Source organism: Piliocolobus tephrosceles, chromosome 5 (genome assembly GCF_002776525.5).
Source record: "Piliocolobus tephrosceles isolate RC106 chromosome 5, ASM277652v3, whole genome shotgun sequence".
NCBI lineage: Eukaryota > Metazoa > Chordata > Mammalia > Primates > Cercopithecidae > Piliocolobus > Piliocolobus tephrosceles.
In genome coordinates, this window is record NC_045438.1 from 114,689,806 (window position 1) to 114,711,919 (window position 22,114).

The following is a 22,114-nucleotide window of genomic DNA, read 5'->3' on the forward strand; positions in this document are numbered from 1 at the left end:
TAGCCATATGGTTATTTGATTCTTGGCAAAAATAAATTGTAAAACATACGTTAGCTACCATTCAATATGCTGGAATCCTCTACTCCAGGCAATTAACAAATGATATGATCACACATCCATTGAAGTTTGAAAACATAAGCCAAATTGGACAGTAGATTCCATGTACTTGTATTTGGAAACTTTCTGCAGGCTAGTCCTTTTAAAGCATCCTGTTTTTATATAGTTATTGTGCTCAAAAAAACACAATTTGTCTGTAGGGTATCAGAATATTATAATTAAGAGTTACATTTAATGCAGACCTGTTGTATGATGAAGATCTATTGTCAAGAACATCAACCTCAAACATTAAAAGATATTCATGATTAAATTTTCAAAATCCCTTAAAATTAAATATACTTATACAAAGTTACAGGTATATGATGTCTTATGACATATGATTCTGTCTATACATACATAAATATATGCTTTGTTTCACAAATATTCCTTTTATTTGAAGAAAACATACACACACAGTAAAACTCAGTTCTGTATCACTTAAATTTATTACCAGGAGTTGCAGTTTTCTTTAATTACTGATCCCTCTTCATAATGTTGACCATCTTTGGAGCAACCTGTCAAAGTAACGTGTAAAGAAATGAAAATCCTAAACTAAGTAATAAAGTGCATTAACATAAAATGTAATCAAAAATCATAGTTAGCTTTTCAAATATGCAGACATGTTTGGTGCCAAAAAAGCTGATAGAAATCCATGTCTGGTTTGTGTTAAGGTTTGTATATCAAAATCTTCTGGGCTTGTTTCAACGCTTTTATCTTTAAACTGCATATTATGTTCCAACAGGGAGGATTTGCAAAGCATGAAAAAAAGATTAGCAAGGAATTAATCACTATGCTTAAAAAATAATTAATGCTTTTAAGTAAGTAAGCAATATAATAGTATTTGAATTGATTTATGGCATTTCTCATTTAAAAAAACAACTAATTAAGTCTCATAAGTGCTTATAATTAATTGGATATGACTGGAGTAAGCAGCCCATAGCTTTGGACTCAAAATACCAGGTCACTTCATTGAATTTACCTTACAAAGACAAATTCTATTTTTTTCTTTAGGATCTGAATACAATACGAGAAAAAATTCATGGAATCAGTAAGATTGTATCCATTTGCCTTCCAAATCCAAATGTTTCTTAACTATTAACTGAAACTGGTTATTAACTACTTTATGAGATTATATACTGGTCAATCATTATCATATAAAAGCCATTAGTAACATATTGTAAAAATAGTGCTCTGCTTAAAAATTTAAATTCCTTTTGAAAATATAATCTGCTTAAATTCAAAATTAACACTAAATTTGCAAAAAGTACTCAACATTGTCTGGTGAAATTGTTTTTGATAGAAACATGTAATTGATATTTTATGCCAATGGCCTCTAATTAAACAAAATGAATTTTAACCTTTTATTCATAAAAGCATAGGGCAAACTATAGATTTAGAAAGATTTTCAAGGGACCTTGTTAACTTCTAGCCACAATGTTACAAAGCTAATATTTTAATAGAAAATATTTCAAAACTGCCCCTCCCCTGGATGTTTTGCAGTCCAATATTCTGCTTAATGAATCTAATTATTTATGTATTTGCATCTATGCATCCCTTTCACGTGGCATTTTGATACTTCACAATCATGGGGGTAAGAAAAGGAAACCACCTGTCTCCTGACCACAGTTTTCCTAATACAGCAAACCCAAGATGTGGGAAGACTGAACTTTACATCAAATGCATGGTTTTAATTGCTGCGTAAGATTAGACTCCTTTCATAACTGAATCCAGAGTATGTTTCTAATTGAAAGAGATCCTAAAATTGTTTATCACCCAGAAACAACAGAAAATCCATACAACAATCAAAGTTTTCATTCAAAGCCAAGAGAAGTACTTCCCTGACCATTCTTAAAAACTGAGCGTGTGGAATAAAAACAAAGTTGATTTATAATCATACCTCATGAATCTTGAGTGTTCAACATATGAATTCCATGAATAAATGGAACAAAGGTCTCAAGCATCCTTAAGGAAAAAAGACTGTCCCTTCTCTGACTTATACTCAGCTAATAATTTTGAAGTCAGGAGAACGCCATCACCAAGCCACCCCAAATCACTAAATTTAATGTTGACAAAATTCAACACTAAATTTAATGTTAACAAAAACTCCATTTCTTCGTCATCTTTCCTTAATGTCATGTAAGAGATAACTATGAGACACTGTATTCACTTTAATCTTGCATGAGAATTAATCTCTTTAACAAAAGGCATAATCAGTTACTTCGGACCCCGGTCAAGGTGCTGACACAGTAAAGCATGAGCCTATATACAATACCCAGAAGCAGTCCACTCACTCCTTTGCTACAATCCTTCCCAACTCCAACGGATCCCTCATTTCTCACACAGCATTTACAGAGATCTTAAAAAAATACACATCATGTCATTTCCTACTTAAAATCTTCAAGTCATTTCCCATCAAATTGAGAATAAGGCCAAACTTCTTACTGTAACCTGTAAGGCCTTATCCAAAATGTCTCCACCCTAATCTCTGCAGTTATCACTCCTGTTGAGCTGACTGAGGTGGAGGTTCCCAGAGGGGTGAAGGATTAGCATAATAGTAGCGAGGATACAGAGAAGTAGGTGGATATAATTTGAGGTAACTCAAAGGGAATCACTCATGGATTGAGTTTGGTGAATGAGGGAAAAGAGGAATCAAAGATATCTCATTAGGACTTTGGCTTGAGTAATAAAGAAATGGTACAGCTACCACTAAAATAAGAAACAGGCTTGTGTCAAGAAATGAAGACTGCTACTGTGTATATTTTAGATTTAGATAAAACCTAGGCTAGACAACCTAACAGAGATATCAAGTAGACAGCAGTTTATAAAAGACCAGAGTTAAACCAAGGCTGGAGCATGAACTGGGAGACACAAACATCCATATCTACTTTTTCAAACCCGAGACTAAACAAGGGTCTTTTGGAGAGAGTATATGTAGGGAAGAGAAAGTGGTCCAGGACTGAGCTCAAAACACTGTGTCTGACAGACATTCAGAAGAGGAAACTGGGAAGGAGTGACCTGTGAGGGAGAATAGAATTGAGGAGAGGGTGGTGTCATGAAAAACAGGGTTAAGAAAGTGTTTCATATGCTCTAGGTGGTCAGCTGCATACAGTACTGTCAAGAGGCCAAGAACAAGAAAACAGACATCTGAATATTGCATTTAGCAATGTAGGAACTGCCAATAACCCTGCCAAGAGAAATTTCAGTGAAGTAGCAGTGAGTTGACATCCTGTAGGAATGGGTTGATGAGAGACTTGGAATAAGAAAGTAAATTTTTCTTTCAGATATTTTGTCATAAAAGGAAAGAAGGGAATGAAATGGTAGCTGTTTAAAGACATCAAGTTAAGGGAGAGCTTTTTTAAAGTTGGGAAAGGCAAAAACACATTTTGGAAATTAATGGTTAATCCTCATGTATTAGCCTGTTCTCACACTGCTAATAAAGACATACCCGAGACTGAGTAATTTGTGAAGGAAAGAGGTTTAATGGACTCACGGTTACACATAGCTGAGGAGGCCTCACAATCATTGCCACAGACGAAGGAAAAGCAAAGGGACATTTTGTACAGTGGCAGGCAAGAGAAATCTTTTACAGGGCAACTCCCATTTATAAAACCATCAGATCTCATGAGACTTATTCACTACCATGAGAACAGCATGTGAAAAACCTGCCCCCATTATTCAATTACCTCTCACCGGGTCCCTCCCAAGGCAGGTGAGAATTATGGGAGCTACAATCCAAGATGAGATTTGGGTGGTGACACAGCCAAACCATATCACCAGGAGAAAAGAAAACAAACAAACAAAAAAATGATACTTGAGGAGAAAGAGAGAGCAAGAAAGCGAGAGAGAATGGTAGATATGGAGGTATTGAAAAGACAAAAGATGGGATTCAGAACTCAAAAGGGGGAATCAATTCTAGGTAAGCAGTAACCCAGATTACTGTAGGTTGAAAACTATGATTGTGGTGATATGAAAAAATTCCTGTCTGGTAGCTATACTTTCTCAGTAAAATGTGTCTAGAGCTCCTCAGAGTGAGTTAATTAATTGGTTACACACACAGCATCTTGACCAACAGAACAAAACAAAACAAAGCCAAAACTAATGACTGTTGAAATTAAGGGAGTTTTTGCAACTTTAACAGCATTTAAAGCAATATTAGGCAAATCATATATTTGGAGAATGAAATAGTTTATCTTCTTGAATTGAGAAAAGATGATAATACATTGTCTATAATTTATTTTAAAATAGTTCATCATAGTGTATTATAAGTATCTGTGCTGGTCTAAACGTCACTTCTTTTTTTTTTCTTTTGAGACAGAGTCTTGTTCTGTCGCCCAGGCTGGAGTGCAGTGGCACAATCTCTGTTCACTGCAAGCTCCACCTCCCGGGTTCATGCCATTCTTCTGCCTCAGCCTCCTGAGTAGCTGGAACTACAGGCACCCACTACCGCGTCAGGCTAATTTTTTGTATTTTTAGTAGAGACGGGGTTTCACCGTGGTCTCGATCTCCTGACCTTGTGATCCACCTGCCTCAGCTTCCCAAAGTGCTGGGATTACAGGCGTGAGCCACCGCACCTGGCCAACTTCACTTCTTGAACTGCAAAAAGATAATGATAGGTTGTCTATAATTTATTTTAAAATAGTTCATCATAGTGTATTATAAGTATCTGTGCCAGTCTAAACTTCACTTCTTGAATTGTGAAAAGATAATGATAGGTTGTCTACAATTTATTTTAAAATAGTTCACCACAGTGTATTATAAATATCTGTGCTGGTCTAAACTGTTGGAAAGGCAGTTGCTTGCTCTAATCAGGAATCCACCCCCCAGGGTTGTTCAGTGGCATTCATTCTGAAAGACCAGACTTTGAAGCAACTGCTACAAGTTCTTTCATTATCCATATTTTGATCAACCCTAGAGTATTAGTATAATAAATGTCAGAAATTGGTTTTATTGTTAAAATTCATGACTTGTTAATCAGCATAATTGTGATAAATAATTAATTCCCATTGGCTAAACTCTAATTTTTCTTTTTTTTACCTATGAGGCTAACCCAAAATATTTCAAAATCACATCCCACCCTTGTATCCCATAGTTTATATGTATCTCTTAAACTCAAAAGCACCTGTACTCTTAGACTTGGTGCTCTAAGACTGATATTTGTCCTGTGTACTTAGAATTGTCATTCTCTGATAGCCATTGTACAAGTAACAGAATCCTACCTCTGTAATGTTATCACATGTGCCTCTAATAAATTTTTCATGCAGCGTAGACGTGGGAACACCTAAAAGGACCAGAACTGAAGACTTCCTGAAGCTTATAGAGGTTTAATGAATTGGTCTGTGTCGTATTTTTGTAACTGTCAGTATACGTGGCAAAGTATGGACTGTGATTTATCTTCATTGTAATATAGTTAAGGAGGTTGTGAAGAAGTAAATAAACTTCACCGAATTCAAACATGTCAGTGACTCACATACATTTTTTTACCAATGTGAACATATTGCGCATAATCAAATTAGCTTATGTCTGTTTACAACAGATGGTCTACTAGACTTTCTCCTTAAAATCCACTACACCAAAAGGTTATGTCTAGAAAATCCACTCGAGCTCTGTTTTCAATTCTATCGTTGGTTCTCCATATCTGACATTTGAATTGTTTTACATTTTTTTTTTTTTTTTTTTTTTTTTTTTTACTTTGACAGGGTCTTACTCTGTCATCCAGGCTAGAGTGCATTGGTGGGATGATAGCTGATAGCTCACAGCAGCCTCAAACTCCTGGGCTTAAGGGATCCTCCCGCCTCAGCCACCCATGTACCTGGGACTACAGTGCATGCCACCATGACTGGTTAATTTTTTTTTTTCTTTTGTTGGTAGAGATGAGGTCTTATTGTACTGCCAGGCTGGTCTTAAACTCTTGACCTCAAGAGACCCTCCCACCTTGACCTCCAAAGTGCTGGGATTACAGGTGTGAGCCCCCACACCCAGCCTGACATTTGAAATCATTTACTGGAAGTTACCATCAGGTATGGCAAAGAAAACACAGGAAGAAGATATTTACCGGTATGTTTTACTTCCAATTTGTACAAAATGGATATATTTATGTTTTTAATCCTGAAGATAATGTACATAGTTTTAAATCCTTGATTTAAAGAGCTCTTAGAATAGGCACAAAAAGAAGAACTGAACAATACCCATGTAACTAAATCTCTGAAAAATAATATCTAATAGGTCAGTGAGTGATCATAGAATCTCAGAGGAAAGTTGCTTTATACATGCAAACAATAGTATAAATAATATACATTGTATTTTTATCTTAACTAATTTTGCACATTTTTTCAATATTGTGTAGTAGTATTTTCTTTTCAAGTAGCTACTTTCAAAAGCAAGATAAAAGAAAAAAATTTTCTGTATAGGAGCACTTATAGTCTAATATGAACTTTCTGCTACAAAATAAAATGATTAATTACTTCCTTTCATAGTGAGTAGAGTAAAAACTATACCTGGAACATAAGTTCTACATAAACTATGACCCTAAATTAAAGTCTTAGCAAAATTCTACCTCTCAAGCAAAACTGGATATTGAAGAAGTAGCAACTATTTTTGTATGAGCTGTATGTCTCAAATAAGAAAAGCTCAAGTACATTTCAGCACATTAAAAGCATTACAACTCATACTTTTAAACTGAGACTTGAAAAAATTTAAATTGATATAATAACCAATCGAAAGGCAGACATCCAAATAGTCACTGTGGTTTTAGGTGATTCTGCATTCTTAATTTTTGTCGGAGATTGCTGGTTGTTCCCAATAGCATTCTCTACTTTTTTTTTTTTTTTTTTTTTGCAACAGAACCCCATTCATAGTTAGGCACATTACCATACAGCTAAGCAAAACCTCTCTTTGATGGTTGGCATGGCCATGTGACTATATTCTGGCCAAAGAGATAAAACAGAGGTGCTCGTCTATGCTTTAGAATGTCTTCTCAAAACGTGGAAACTGTAACTTTATTTTCCAATTTTTTATTGGTACTCAAATATTACTTTTGGAGCGTAAAGAGCCAAACTAGCTCATGACTACAAGGGCCATTTTCTAGCAATGATGAAGCAGAAGGCTGCATGCAGCCTCATCGCTAATGACAAAGTGAATCCAGGCAAACTATCTTATGTGTTAAAAATATTTACTTATTCTTGTCTACATGTGGCATACAAGTCACACAATGCTTCCTAATTGTTTCATATACCTAAGTCTCCTTACCCATGTAGATCCTAAGTTTCTCAAGGCCTGGGACTTTATAATGCTCTTTTCTTATGACCCTCAATGCTTACTACAATCTTGGATATATAAAAGGTTTTAAATACTATTAATTACTCCCATTAATATTCCAACATCCAAAATAATATAGAAATTGCACATTTAAACCATGAATAATAATACTTTGATACTTTCTAAATCTTTTAAAACTACTTTATGTATGAAAAAGTATACTTATGAAAATATTTTATTTTAAATCCTATGAGGAAATTATTATTTAATTCAACAAATACAAAATTTGAAATAAAATTAAAATCCTCTAAATACCAATTAATCCAAATTCAACCAATATTTACTAGGCCTCCCACTTCATGGCACCATAATTAGTATATGATAAGTAAATCACCATGTTTACTCTCAAGAAGTTGCTGTTTAATTAAAATAAAATAATATTCTATTAAACAATGTAGAATTAAATGATGAATGAGTTAATACTTGAAAGGTGCTTAGAAGAGTTGTTGGCTCCACAGTAAGTATTCAATAAATCTTAGTTTGTAAGGAGGAAGAGTATGTTCAGTAAGACAAGAAAAAGCATGCTACTCAGGGTATGTTACAGAAGGGTCTGTTAATTAAATATGTAGTGTGTGCAGGTTCTATGAGGGGTGAATTTCCCTTGACTGCCCAATCTTGTCACTATTAGAAACTATTGAATAACAGGAATATGATCCCTAACTAATCCTGGGCACAGGGCTCCTTATGATGCCTTATGTTTTCTCATCATGTTACTAATATATATTAACTTCACCTATTATTTTAAGGATCATACCAACACGACAAAATAGAGAAGTTAAAATTAGCATTTTAAAGGTATATTTTCTATTAAACATGTATTTTCTATTTTTAAACATGTATTTTCTATTTTTCAATGAAAATATACCTTCCATTTTCAAATAAATTACCTTCCTTCAATCCCAAAATACCGGCAATAGTAATGGCCCAAGGGTCCATGTACAGTTGTGTAAGTTGTATATTGAGCAAAACTGAGGTAAGTTTCACTTACAGGAACTACAGACATATTCACCCCTGGCAGAAATGAGAGAAATGGGTCAGAGAGAAAATAGTAAGGGGTAAGGTATGTGGGAAAATGGAAAATATACATGTTACCAAAAGTGGCATCCACCACTCATCTCTCTAACTAATGACAACCTCATGCAAGACCCTGGACCCAGAACTGTCAGATTTTTCAATTTTTCAAGAGTAGCTAAACATCTGGATTTTTTAATAAAAAATCCTGGTTTTTAAATATTTCTAACTCATATTAATGCTATTTTCTGTTGGTTTTATTTTTTCTATGTAGATTACCACATTATCTACAAATAATAAAAGTTTTACTTTTTATCTTCAGATTGTTTTACTTCATTTTTTCTCTTAAAGCATAACATATATCTCCCTGTTAAATGTAGCAAAAACGGTAGAAATCCATGTTTTATTACTAGTCTTAAAGGGAACATATCTACATTTCTCCATTATGTATGATGTTTACTTTGGAGTTTTGGTGTAGACATCTTTACTGTGATAAATACATTTTTGTTTCTAATAACAGAACTGAGAAAAAATTGCCACATAGGATATGAGCTCTCACGAATAAATAGCATTTATTCATAACAACAGTCAACCAACTATAAAATATATTTTTAAAATATGCAATACAATGTTTGAGCTCTGGAGTTTGAAACAGCCTGGGAAACATGGAGAAACCCCATCTCTATTAAAAATGCAAAAAAAAAAAGGCCAGGCATGGTGGTAGGCACTTGTAGTTGCAGCTACTTGGAAGTATAAAGCGAGAGAATCACTTGAGCCTGGGGAAGGTCGAGGCTGCATTGAGCCATGATGGCACCACTGTAGTGCAGCCTGGATGACAGAGCAAGACCCTGTCAAAAAAAAAAAAAAAAAAAAAATCAATACAAAATAAATCTTAAAATATCTGGGAATAAACAAAGAGTAGTATAAGGCCACTATAGAGTAAAGTGTTAAATCTATTTGAGGGTATTTTTAAAAATCAGAGTAAGTGGAGAAATATCCTATACTCTTTGATGAGATGTCAACACATTACAGAGTTCAACTATCTTCAGATACATCTATAAATTTTATGCAATTCTACTCAAAATTCTAGCTGAAGTTTTTTGAGGAACTAGAAAAACTTATTCAAAAACTGTTTATGGAAAATTAATGTCTATGTGACTTAAGTCATCTTCAAAAAAGGCGGTGGTGAATAAGCTGACTTGCTGTACCGGATATTAAGTTGTATTACAAGGTTTTGGACAGGAAAAAGTAAGTCACAGAAAGAAGAAAGACAAACATTAATGAGCCTATGAAGAGAAGCTCAAACCTACTAGAAATTAGAGAAATACAAATTAAAATGACAATGAGAAATCATGTTTTACTGATTATATAAATAAAGGTTACTTCTCTGCATAATATTAATTGTTAGAGGTGTGTCCCCATATAGTACTAGGGGACCATAAACTAATGCAGCTACTTCTGAGAGCCATCTGGCAGATTACCTGCATACCTGGGACCCAGCAATTCAAGTCTTGTTGTATCATGTAAGTCGATAAGAAGGCATGCATGAGGCTGTCATCATGGACTTCTTTATGATAGCAAAGAGCTGTTGACAACCTAGGTGTCCACCCACCATGGAGGGAACAGGGAGTTAGATGAGATGAAGGGACATCACAGAGAATTAAGCATCAGTCAGAAGTCACAGACTAGTCCTAGTAGTCTGTGGAGACATGGAGACAGTCTTAAAACATGCTGCTGTCTGAGAAAGTCAAGAAAGAGAATGAGGTCTGTAGCATAATATGGTCTATATAAATTAATAATTCAAGCACACAAAACAAGACTACCTGCTATAAAAGGGTACACAAACTTTTTTTAAAGGAGGTTACCATTGGAGAAAGATGAGAATGGCTCATAAAAATTAAAGGAAAAGAAAGGAAAGGGAGAGGGAGAAGGAGAGGGGGAGAAAGGAAAGAAAGAGAAAGAGAGAGAGAGAAAAAGAAAGGAAAGGAAAGGAAAGGAAGGAAGGAAGGAAGGAAGGAAGGAAGGAAGGAAGGAAGGAAGAAAGAAAGAAAGAAAGAAAGAAAGAAAGAAAGAAAGAAAGAAAGAAAGAAAGAAAGAAAGAAAGAAAGAAAGAAGAAAGAACAAAAAGAAAAGAGGAAAGGAAAGGAAAGGAAGGAGGAACTGAGACAGGAAGGAAGAAAGGAAGGAAAGTCTGGGCACATTGGTTCATTCCTGTAATCCTAGCACTTTGGGAGGTCAAGGTGGGAGGATAGCTTGAGGCCAGGAGTTTTAAGACGAGCCTAGGAAGCATAGCAAGAACTCATCTTTACAAAAAAGAAAAGAAAAAAGAAATTAGATGGATGTAGTGGCACACATCTGTAGTCCTAGCTACTCAGGAGGCTGAGGGAGGAGGATTGTTTGAGCTCAGGAGTTCAAGGCTACAGTGAGACATGATCCTGCCACTGCCCTCCAGTCTGGGTGACAGAGCAAGACTCTGTTTCTCTCTCTCTCTCTCTCTCTCTCTATCTCTCTCTCTCACACACACACACACACACACACACACACACACACAAGAGAAAAAAAGGAAGGATAAAAGAAAGGGAGAGAAGGATGGAGGGAGGGAAGAAGGGAACGCTGTTTATAGGTAAAATGTAAAGACTAAGGATAAATAATCATTATGTGGAAAATTTAAAATAATACATATGTAAACACATAAAGAGACATTTCCTCAATTTTACAAGCAAGATGGCATTATTGAGAATGAAGGCTACGGCATCTGATTTTTTTTTTTTTTTTAAACAGAGTCTTGCTCTGACTTTTTTTTATTATTTAAATATGTCATAATTTGCCAACTGAATTACTCTGATAATAATTTCAACTAGAGGTCACATGGAAAAATCATTAAATGAACATACAAAATTCATTAATTAGAAAGCTACTACAAATCAAAACATAGGTTTTGTATTTATTGGTAATACCACCAAACATTTGAGGAAGAAGTAATAAAAATCTTGTACAAACTCTAAGTATAAGAGGAGGGAATACTACATTATGAAGTTGGCATATCCTTGATACCAAAAACCGAACAAAGATATTGTAAGAAAATTACAAATATTCCTCCAGAATGTAGATGCAAGTATCTTAAAACAATATTCACAAATATATTTGTGTGTTTTATATATTCAAATAAACTTAAAAGCAAAGCCAAAAAATCCCCCAAAATATGTAAAAAGACATATTGACCAAGTGGAGTTCATTTTAGACAGACACGGCTGTTTTAATATTTTAAAGTCCAGCAGTATAATTTACTACATTAGCAGAATAAAGGAGAAAAATCACGATACAGAAAAGGTATTTGACCACATTCATACATATCCATGTTTAAAAAAAATTCAGTGAACTAGTAGTTCTTAGAAGGAAATGTTCTCAACCTGAAATATAGGGTATCTATGAAAATCATACAACTAACATCTTGCTGAATGATGATGTCTGGGTTTTGAAATAAGGATTCCAAGCCCCTAGTTTACCCTAAAATGTCTTCTAACTGGGATTTCCAGTCACCATCACCCATTTACGGTAGTGTGATGGAGAAGTCTGATTAACCCTGAAGTTCTGCTGAGGAGATTTCATACAATGAGAGACAGAAAAATAAAGCCTCATCTAAGTGTAGTTGTAGAATTTTGTTTGGTTTTTGTTGCAGAGTTTGATTGTATCAAATGCTCAAAATCTATAGTCATTCTCCTCCAATTAGATAAATATAATGAATACCATCATCCTCCTTATGTTGTATTTATCCATTTAACCTTAGACTTTTTCAACTACTCTATGTGAATTCCTCCTTTCTTTTTAATAATTTTAAAAGTCCCAGACTGGAAAAACAAAATGAAGCAAAACAAAAATACACATGAAGAACATATTTGGTATGACTTAGGCAGAGCGGGTGACTGACTTTATTTTATTTTGTCCTGGTTTTAATAACATTACTAATACCACAGTTTCTAATGCTCGTGCATCCATTAGCCCCTTGAAATAACAACTAAAATCTACGGATAGTAGATTTGTGACTTTCTACTTACTGTCACCAGATAGTAAATCTTGTGACTTTCTTGAGACTCTCTAAGAGGTTACACACAAAAAGTCTTGAGAAACCTGATGTCAATACAAAGGAGAGAGAGAGAAGAGTTTTAAGTAATCCTTATATAAGTTGAGTGAGTGTTCAAAACTCACTGGTCAGGATTCCGATCAGCACTCAGGAATGTCAAATCAGAACTTTCCTGAAGGTGCTTGTATTACACAGGAACCCCACATCCAAACCAAAGCACTTTAACAATCCAAAGAAATGTATTTTCTCAATTGCAATAATCATTTTTATTTCATTGAAAGAAGGGAAAAAAAGAGAGAAAGTTTGTCAGATCTTGTTGTTATGAATGAGGATAATGTCAAAACACATTCCCAAAGCCTACCTTCTGGATACCAAGGCTGTGTGTGAGGAGGCCATTCTTTCTCTTCATGGCAAAAGGACTTGTAGTCAGGACAGCAATCAGAATTTTCTCTGTCACAGAATTTATCGCAGTAGCACAATGCATTCGCCTCATAGAACTCAGTGACACAGCCATCATCTCTGTCTTCACAACAGCCAAAATTTCTACAGTATTGCCCTTGGAAAATGGCTCTTTTGAATCGAGTACCTTGAAAAATGGTGTGATTCCTAGTGAAATAAGCTTCTAGGTCCACTTCTCTTTGAGGTAAATGCTGCTTCTCCATCCAGATTTCTGTAGTAAGATAAGAGAAGATTAAGATCTTATATCCAGTCCACATTCTCTGGAAGTCAGGTATAGCTTTCACTTTCCGTTATATCTAGTACCCTTAGCCTTATGGGCTTCTCCTTGGAACCTGAATTCTTGTCATCAAGACACTTCAGCCTGAACCCTGAAACTGATCCTTTACTTGAAATGAGTATACTTGTAGTTAAACATTAATCAAGAATTTCAATGTTTGACCAAGATAATGTGTGTTAGAAATAAACTATTGTTATTCCCCCAAAGTTAAAAAAAACTTATATTTCATATAATGTAGAAATTTTGCATCATCAAAATATCTACATAAAATCTTATGCATAGAGATACATTGAATATTGCACGCCTCTCAAAAAATCTAGGTTCTTAAATCAAAAGCCTCCTTAGAATATGCATGACCCAGATTATGGCTAAAATAAACACTGGCAAGGTGCAGGAAATTCAAAAGTCAAAAACGCAATTATTCATTTTATCTACTTGCATTGCAATGAAAATGCAGGCTCTCATGAGGTTGCCTGCTAGGATCTGTCACATCAATAACAGTTGCTCTAAATCATGCCCAGTCACACACTGGTTTGATTTCCCATCTGCACCCCATTTACCTACCAGAAGCATTTTGATTTCAAGGCTTAGTGGAACCTAATTCAGCAAGAAATTCCCTGAGGGTGACCTTAGTTCTCTCCACCTGAGTCCCTGCTTAGCGTAAATACTGGGAACTTTCAGTATCTTGAAGGAAGTTTATACTCAAGAAAAGTCAGTACTCAGTGTGAATGAGCCATGCGGGGATGGTGTTGTGAAGGAAACTGGAAGGACAAGGTGTCATTAGTGTTTTTATAGAGCTGTGTATTTACACTGGTTTTTGGCTACACTGTATTTATTCATTAACTACAATAACTTCCTTTGGATTGGGGATAAGTAACCAGTAGAGGATGATTCAGCAAGAGTTGCTGGGTGGACTAGTGGAAAGCACCTGTCTTGGCAATCAGAAAACCCGGACTCTGGTCCCTGAGCTACTGTTTAATTGGTTCTATAACCTTGGGTTCACCATTTACTTCTCTGGTCTTCAGTTATTTATCTATGAAATGGGGTATTCCTTTCCCAGGCTATTTCATAACTCTAACCCTACAAACTTGCTCCTTGACCTTGCTCTATATTTTATTCAACTCACACTTTTGTCTTCATTGTGTCGTTTTCTTCTGGCACCTTCCTCTTAGGCTTTAAACCAATTGAGTCTTTCTTTAAAAAAAAATTCTACATTATCTTGATGTCACTATCCATAATGACCCTGTCTCTTCAATCCAACACCTGCTGCCCCCACTTCCTTGCCATCTACTAAGTCACTAAATTACTGCAAAGTACTGCCTCCATTCCCACATGCTTTCACCAATGACCTCTTACCAGCCACTCCCCCATGGGTCTGTGTTTATCCTTGTCATACAGGTGTCTTATGCAGCATTCAAAGATAGTAGATGTTAAGTGTGCTCACCAAAAAAAAAAAAAAAGAAAGAAAGAAAAAAAAGGATGAAAGAGAGAAGGAGGGAGGGAAAAGAGAGAGAGAAAGAAGAAAATTGAAACTATGTGAGGTGATGGATATGTCCATGATCTTGATTGGGGTGATTATTTTACAATGTATATGTATATCAAAACACCAGGTTGTACACTTTAAATATATACAGTCTTTATTTGTCTATTATACCTCAGCAAAACTGCAGGGAAAAGAGAGGAAGGGAGCATAAAAGTTAGACTGATGGAATTCAAATGCTAGTTCTGCCACTGACTAGCAGCATGTCTTTGGATATGTGGCTTACTCTACACTGCAATTTGCTCATCTGCACATTTGGATAATAATATTTATTACCACATCAAATGGGTGGGAAATTTAAATGCGATAACAACACAAAGTACTTAGCACATCACACATGCTAAATAAATGTTAATTTTCATTAATAAGCATACCCACTACCTAGAAACTCTTCCTCCCTTGCTTTCTATGCTTTCATTCTCTCCTGATTCTCTTCCCATTCTTCACAATGCTACCAATATACCTGCCCACTCTTGGATTCATTTCCTGCCCTTCTCAATGATCATTTGAAATTTACTTTCACTGACATTCTCAACACTCCTGCTTCCAGTCCTCACACCTCATATTCCCTCAAACTTCCAACATGAATCTGTTTAAAAGCTATGGGCCACAAGATCATATCCAAGGTGGGCCTCCAACTTTATCTCTCTGAACTTAATTTATATCATTTATACCTTGCACACATTGATCCTGTCCTCACACTGGGTTTCTTGCCCATTCCTCAAACATACCATGGACACTTCTGCCTCAGTGCCTTTGCACTTGTTGCTTCCTCTGTCTGAATCACGCTTTCCCAGATAACCAAATAGCTGTATCTCTTTCGACCTCTCAGGGAGGTCTTTCCCACACACTCTATACAAAATGACAAACCCTCTTCCATCATCCCTTTAGGGATAGACATCCTCTATCCCTTTCTCTGTACTTATCACATTATACTATAATTTCATTCATTGGCTTTATTTTCTGCATTTCCCCTCCAAAATGTAAGGTCTTCAAGATCAGATAATTTTGTCTATTCTGTCATGGTTTTATCTCAAGCTCCTAAGACAGTGCCTAACACATAGTAGATGCTCAATAAATATTTATTCAATAAATAAATAAATTCTGCAATTTGCATTTTTCCCCTCTATCTTCTCTACTGAGGGCTGCTGGAGATGATCTACTAGACCATAAAATTGGTGACACCATAAATTTTGGGTTATTTATCTTAGCAGAGCTCTTAAATGCTGCTCATATTTCTTTAATTTGTCTCTTCTTTCCCTTGGTGACTACTACAAATCTCTTTGCCTGCCTAACTCATTCTCTCATTTTCTAGAGCTGACCCTTTCCCACAGGTTGCCAAGAAAACAAAAACAGCAAACGTTAATCCCACACCTTCCTGTCCAAAAAACCATAAACCTGTCTACATTTGCAGCCATCTTCCTTTCTTCCTTCCAGACTCTGAAGATAAGGTACCAGGGTTCCCAGATAATTCTTCCATCTATGATTTTCAGTCTGACACCATTTATCTCTTCCTTCCCTTACCTCTTAGGTCCCATACATCATCAACCTCCCTCTCAGCCAGTTCCTTCAGTCCATTAGTAGGATAGTAGCAGACACCATTGTCACCCCACTCATATTCTCACCATTCTTACCACTTTAGTACAAGCTAGTTAGAACTATCGCTATATGAAGTATTTATTGGCCAAAGCCCATTCCTCCTTCTCCCTCCTGTACTCCCAGAATAACAAGCCAGATATGTTGAGGAATTAAAACCCTCCCCCAACCCAGAATCAAACTTTATTTTATTTTTAATTGAAAATTAAAAATTGTATAATTTGTGGCATACAATTTGATGCCTTGTATATATGTATACATTGTGAAAAGACTAAATCAAGCTAATTAAAATATATAGTAGGACACATACTTATCTTTTTCAAGTACACAGTTGTCTCTCAGTATCCATGGAGGATTGGTTCCAGGACCCCCTACAGATACCCAAATCTGCAGACACTCAAGTCTCTTATGTTAAATAGCAAAGTATCTGCATATAACCTACTGTATATCCTCTTGTATAATTTAAATCATCTCTAAATTACTTACAATACCTATTACAATGTAAATGTTACATAAATAATTGTTATACTGTATTTTTTAATGTGTATAAATTTTTTACTGTTGTATTGCTCTCTTTTGTAGCTCTTAAAAATATTTTCAATTTGAGATTGGTTGAATCCATCGATGCAAAACCCACAGATACAGAGCACCAGTTATATATTATTATTATCTATAGTCACTGTAATTTACAATGGAGCGCTGAACCTTACTCCTCCTAACTGAAATTTTGCATCCCTTGATCGATATTTCCCCAATTCCCTTATCATCCAGCCTCTGGTAACCTCCATTCTACTGTCTTATTCTACCAGTTCAACTTTTATAGATTCCACATATAAACGAGATCATTTAGTGTTTGTCTTATGTGTCTGGTTTATTTTATTTTACATCATGTTCTTCAGGTTCATTCATGTTGTCACCAATGAAAATATTTCCTTCTTTTTAAGGCTAAATTTTATATATATATACCACATTTTCTTTATCCATTCATTCACCAGCAAACACTTAAGTCAATTCCACATTTTGGCTATACTACTTCAATGAACATGGGAGTGCAAATATCTCTTCAATATATTGATTTCATATCGTTTGTAAATATAGCAAGTAGTAGAACTGCTAGATCATATGTTAGTTCTATTTTTAACTTTTTGAGGAACTTCCATACTGTTTTCCATAATGGCTGAACTACTTTACATTCCTACTGATAATGTGTAAGCATCCTCTTTTCTCCACTTTCTTGCCAAAACTTGTTATCTTTTGTTTCTTTGATAATAACCATTCTAATACATGTGAGGTGATATCTCATTGTGATTTTAATTTGCATTATCCTGATGATTAGGGATACTGAACATTTTTGCATGTATCTGTTGGCCATTTGAGTGTCTTGTTTTGAGAAATGTTGATTCAGGCCCTTTGCCTATTTTTTAATGGGACTGTTTTCATGCTATCAAATTGTTTTGAGTTCCTGATATATTTTGGATTTGAACCCCTTATCAGATGTGTGGTTTGTAAATATGTTTGCCCAATCCATTGGTTGTTTTGTCACACTGTTGATTGTTTTCTTTGCTGTTTCAGAAGCTTTTTAGTTTATATAATCCCACTTGCCTATTTTTACTTTGGTTGCCTGTTTCTGGGGTCATATCAAAAAAATTGTTGCCTTGACTAATGTCACCGAGCTTTCAGAAGCAACCTTTGAATAATACCTAAAGGATCTGGCATATAAACATGCCCATCCCCCATCCTTGGTTGAGCAATCTCTGCTATCCGCATCTACATAATCCATGTTTTGAGATAAGAATAGGAGTTCTATAGTGAGAGGGACTGACAATTGTACCCTCGCCAGTTTATTTATATGATTAAATACTGCAGTTTACCAGTGTCTGGTAGGTATATCTACTGATTATAGTGTCTTGCTTTAACTCATTCACCCACTCTAAATTGACAAAAGCTTTTAAAAATTTCTGCAAAGAAACTTCACATTGAAAGTGACAAATCTGACACAAATTCTACAAATAATGTATTGCTTTAAACCAGTGGTTTTCAACAAGGGGTTGAGTTCACACCTTAACAGAAATTTAACATGTCTGGAGACAGTTTCATTGTTCAGACTGGAGAGATGCCACTGGAGGCAAATGGGTAGAGGATAGGAATGCTGCTAAACATTCTAGAATACACAGGACAGAACCCGTAACAAACAATCATATGGCCCAAAATGGCAGTAATATCATTGTTGATAAACGCCAATTTAGATATATCAAAAAAACATTTGTTTAATTAACAAGACATCAGATAAAAGCTAAAATTATCAAACTTATTTGCTATTCTGATTTATATAAAGGTTCATAAGATGGGCTTCCAATAAGTGGTTGCTTTGAGATATTAACTAATGATGGCAATACATATATACTGGGGCTGCTCCCTCAAAAATTTTGTGTGCAGTACATACATCACTGAAAATATTAGAGTCCATCATGCCACAACCTCCTCCAATTTGATCATTCTCCTTGGGTGAGGTACATTTTAGGGGAGAAAAAAAGTGCTGCAGTCCCTCTTATGATTACTTTTACTACCTCCATTGCACAAGAAAGAATGGAGGAGATCAGCAGCCTCCTGATTTTACGTTGGGAAGAATGAAGCTTATCAAATAACCTTCCTGACGTAAGATCTTAGCTAGATGCTGCAAAAATGGACTGAAAATTGGAAATTGCAGTCATGCTTATAATTGGCCGTTTTCAGGTATGTTTAAATATGTAAAAATGTAAACCTTAAAGAGGAAATACTATGTTCTGCCAAACCACTCTCTCTGATCTGTGTTTTTTGGGGGACATAGTACAGTCCCTTTTTCAATGTAGAGCAAAGTGGTGTGTGTGTGTGTGTGTGTGTGTGTGTGTGTGTGTGTGTGAGAGAGAGAGAGAGAGAGAGAGAGAGACAGAGACAGAAACACAGAGAGAACAGGAAGATAGGCTTTTTAAAAGCAATTCATTGGATTGGTTTAATTTCCATCACTAGAAATTTATTACTTTAAATTATGGAGTGTGCCAAAATGTTATTTGGTAACAAGTGTTATTTGGTAAGATAGATTAAGTAATATTAACTCACTTATAAAGGTCAAGGCTTGATCTCTTCAATGTCACAAGAGATCTAGGATGGTTTCATGAAGCAGTGAGACTTGGTGGGGTGGCAAAAAAAGAGTAGGGAAAATGCTTGCTGAACACCAAGTGCTCATTCCTCACACATGGGGCCATCCATTAATTATTTGAAGCTACCTTCTTATTTCTATTCAACTGAGTTAATTCAAAGTTTAGAATAAATAATTTTTATAAGACATAAAAACAGTCTCTGACTATAGGATGCATTTATCTTTGAATTAAGCTGCTGTGGGAGACTGGAAGATTATGCACATTACAGTTATAATATACATCTATAAGTAGACATATAAATGCCTATATTATACACAATACACATTATATATTAGTGTGTGTATATAGTCTCATGTGATCATTGCAACAGTCTGTGATGGCAAACAGTATGAATACTATTCCTATTTTAGGTTTTACAGATGAAGGGCTGGCTCAAGTGACTAAGCAGTGTCAAACAACTTGTGCTTGACAGCAAGCTCAGTGAGCATTTCCCTGCCCCCTCCTGCATTTGTTTCTGTCTACAAATTTACCCTGGCCTTTTGTCTGAAGTCTGGTCTTAGCCCATGACAAGAATAAATTTTCCAGAACCTTTTCAAATCCAGGTATTAGTCAGGTAGAGGGAGTATGGGAAGGGAAGTTGGGGGCAAAGGTAAGGTCTAGGTAAAGATTGTGGAGCTTTTCACTGATTGGTTGTGTGTTATGCACTCAAGTGAAACTCCCCTCTTCTCTGGAAGTTTAGTAGTTAATGCAAATTTGATCTCTAATTATACATGGCTGAGAAAATTGAAAATAAAATGAAGAACTTAACAGACTCATGAAATGGAAAAGAGGATCTTGCAATAGCTCCCAATTGACAATAGTTCAGGATGCTGGGCCTAGGTCCAGGCTTTTTGCAATTTTGCTCAAGGCCTTCTAACCTCTCATTATAACTAAACAGGTACTTTGGGTTCTACTTTCGTCTTGTTTTTGACTTTTTTTTGCAATAGCAATTTCAACATCCTTTTCCACTTTTTATTTCCTAACACAGAACTGCACAGTATGGTGATTTATGTAGTGTGCATTTGCAAATTAAGACAGCCTGGAGAGGACATTTGGTTTAGACCATCAAGCACCAAAGAAAACTTCTAATGGGCCAGGATGATGCATCCATTAAGCCTGGAAGAAAGAGAAAGAGAGGCCCTGATAAAAACCTCATTTCACTGCCCACCTGATAAATCTCCACTCTGGTTCAAGGGCCTCCCACAGAGATTATGTTGCCAATTCTTTGCCTCAATGTAGACAGAGGAGGAGCCATTCAAACTTGCTAGTGACAAAACCCCAAAGAAACCAAAAATTAACAAATAAAAAATGAAGGAAAATGCATGAAGGCAAAGAAACTAGCAACAGACTGAAATGGAGAAAAAGCTAACAGAAGAAAAAGTTCTTATGGGGAAAAAATCTGTGCATATAAGTAAGAATATTTATTTTCACATCAAAAGTCTAATTTTAATATGCTTAAACAGGAAACATTACAGGAAATACAAAAACATTACTTCTAGAGCTAATAACAATTTTTAATTAGTGCTTTATTTCACAAGAGGCACTTGAAAATAAGACATAGGCCTGCTATGTCATTCTCTTAACATGCTTCTAGTAGTATGTTTTCAGGAAAGAAGTTTATTTCATTTACTCATTCTTTTATTCAAAAAGCATGTGTTGAACTCCAAATGTATTTCACGCCCTATGTTATATTCTAGGAATATAATGATTAATGAAACCTGATTCTAATTCTTAAAGACCAAGCCAGTACGGCCAGAGATGCCAACTTACAAAAAAAAAAATCATTACATTGAGCCTTGACAAGTGTTATTACTGGCCTATGTAGAGGGCAAACAAGGGCACAAAGAAGAGTAGTCAATGCTTCCTGGTAGCATTAGGGAATACAACACTAAAGAAATGACATTTCAGTTGAATCTTAAAGAGTAAGTAGGATATTTGCCATGTAAAGTAGCAGAATTTCTAGACAAGAAACAGAATATAACATGTAGCATATTTGAAAAGGTGCGAGGGACCAGATCATTTTGGGCCTTGAATGACAATTATATAGTATAAAGTATATAGACTTTACTCTAAAAATGGAAAAAAATGTGTTTTTTCTCTCCCTTTTTCTTTAAATAACAGCACATGGCTTTCTTTGGGGATCTGTTCTTCTCCCACTTTCCAAAGTCCTGGTGAGACCATCAGTAATCAGTCCTTACCTTTATTACTTCCCAGAAGTGTCTGCACATGACATAAGCTAAGCCAATCACTCTTTCCTGACAATTTGAATCTTCAGTGGAGTGACTAGTGTACAAAGCAGAAGGAGCTGGGTCATTCAGACACCAGCACTTCCAAAACTGATCATGAGTTATAGACCAAGATCCTTGATCATTCAACTTCTCCTTAATTTCTATGAGTACTAGTATTCTTCTAACAAGTTCCTTTTTTTTCTTTTGGTTTAAATTGACCAGAGTTTGAGTGTGCTTTTTGCAACCAAAGAATACTTGAAATAGAAAGTTATTTCAGATTCATAACGAGACAGGGATATGGGCAGAATGGCATTTTTCAGTGGATCTTTATGTTAC

General features: G+C 35.5%; 1 protein-coding gene across 1 annotated transcript in view; it reads right to left on the reverse strand.

The window, feature by feature from the left end:
- Positions 1–13,364, reverse strand: part of TINAG (tubulointerstitial nephritis antigen) — an 83,600-nt gene extending 70,236 nt beyond the window's left edge. Inside the window, exons 1-2 of the mRNA XM_023222981.2 lie at positions 12,864–13,364; positions 548–611 (exon numbers count right to left, since the gene is read on the reverse strand). Of these exons, the coding sequence (XP_023078749.2) occupies positions 548–611; positions 12,864–13,218 (419 nt within the window). The 5' untranslated portion in view covers positions 13,219–13,364. The remainder of the gene's footprint in view (positions 1–547; positions 612–12,863) is intronic.
- Between the last annotated feature and the right edge of the window lie 8,750 nt (positions 13,365–22,114).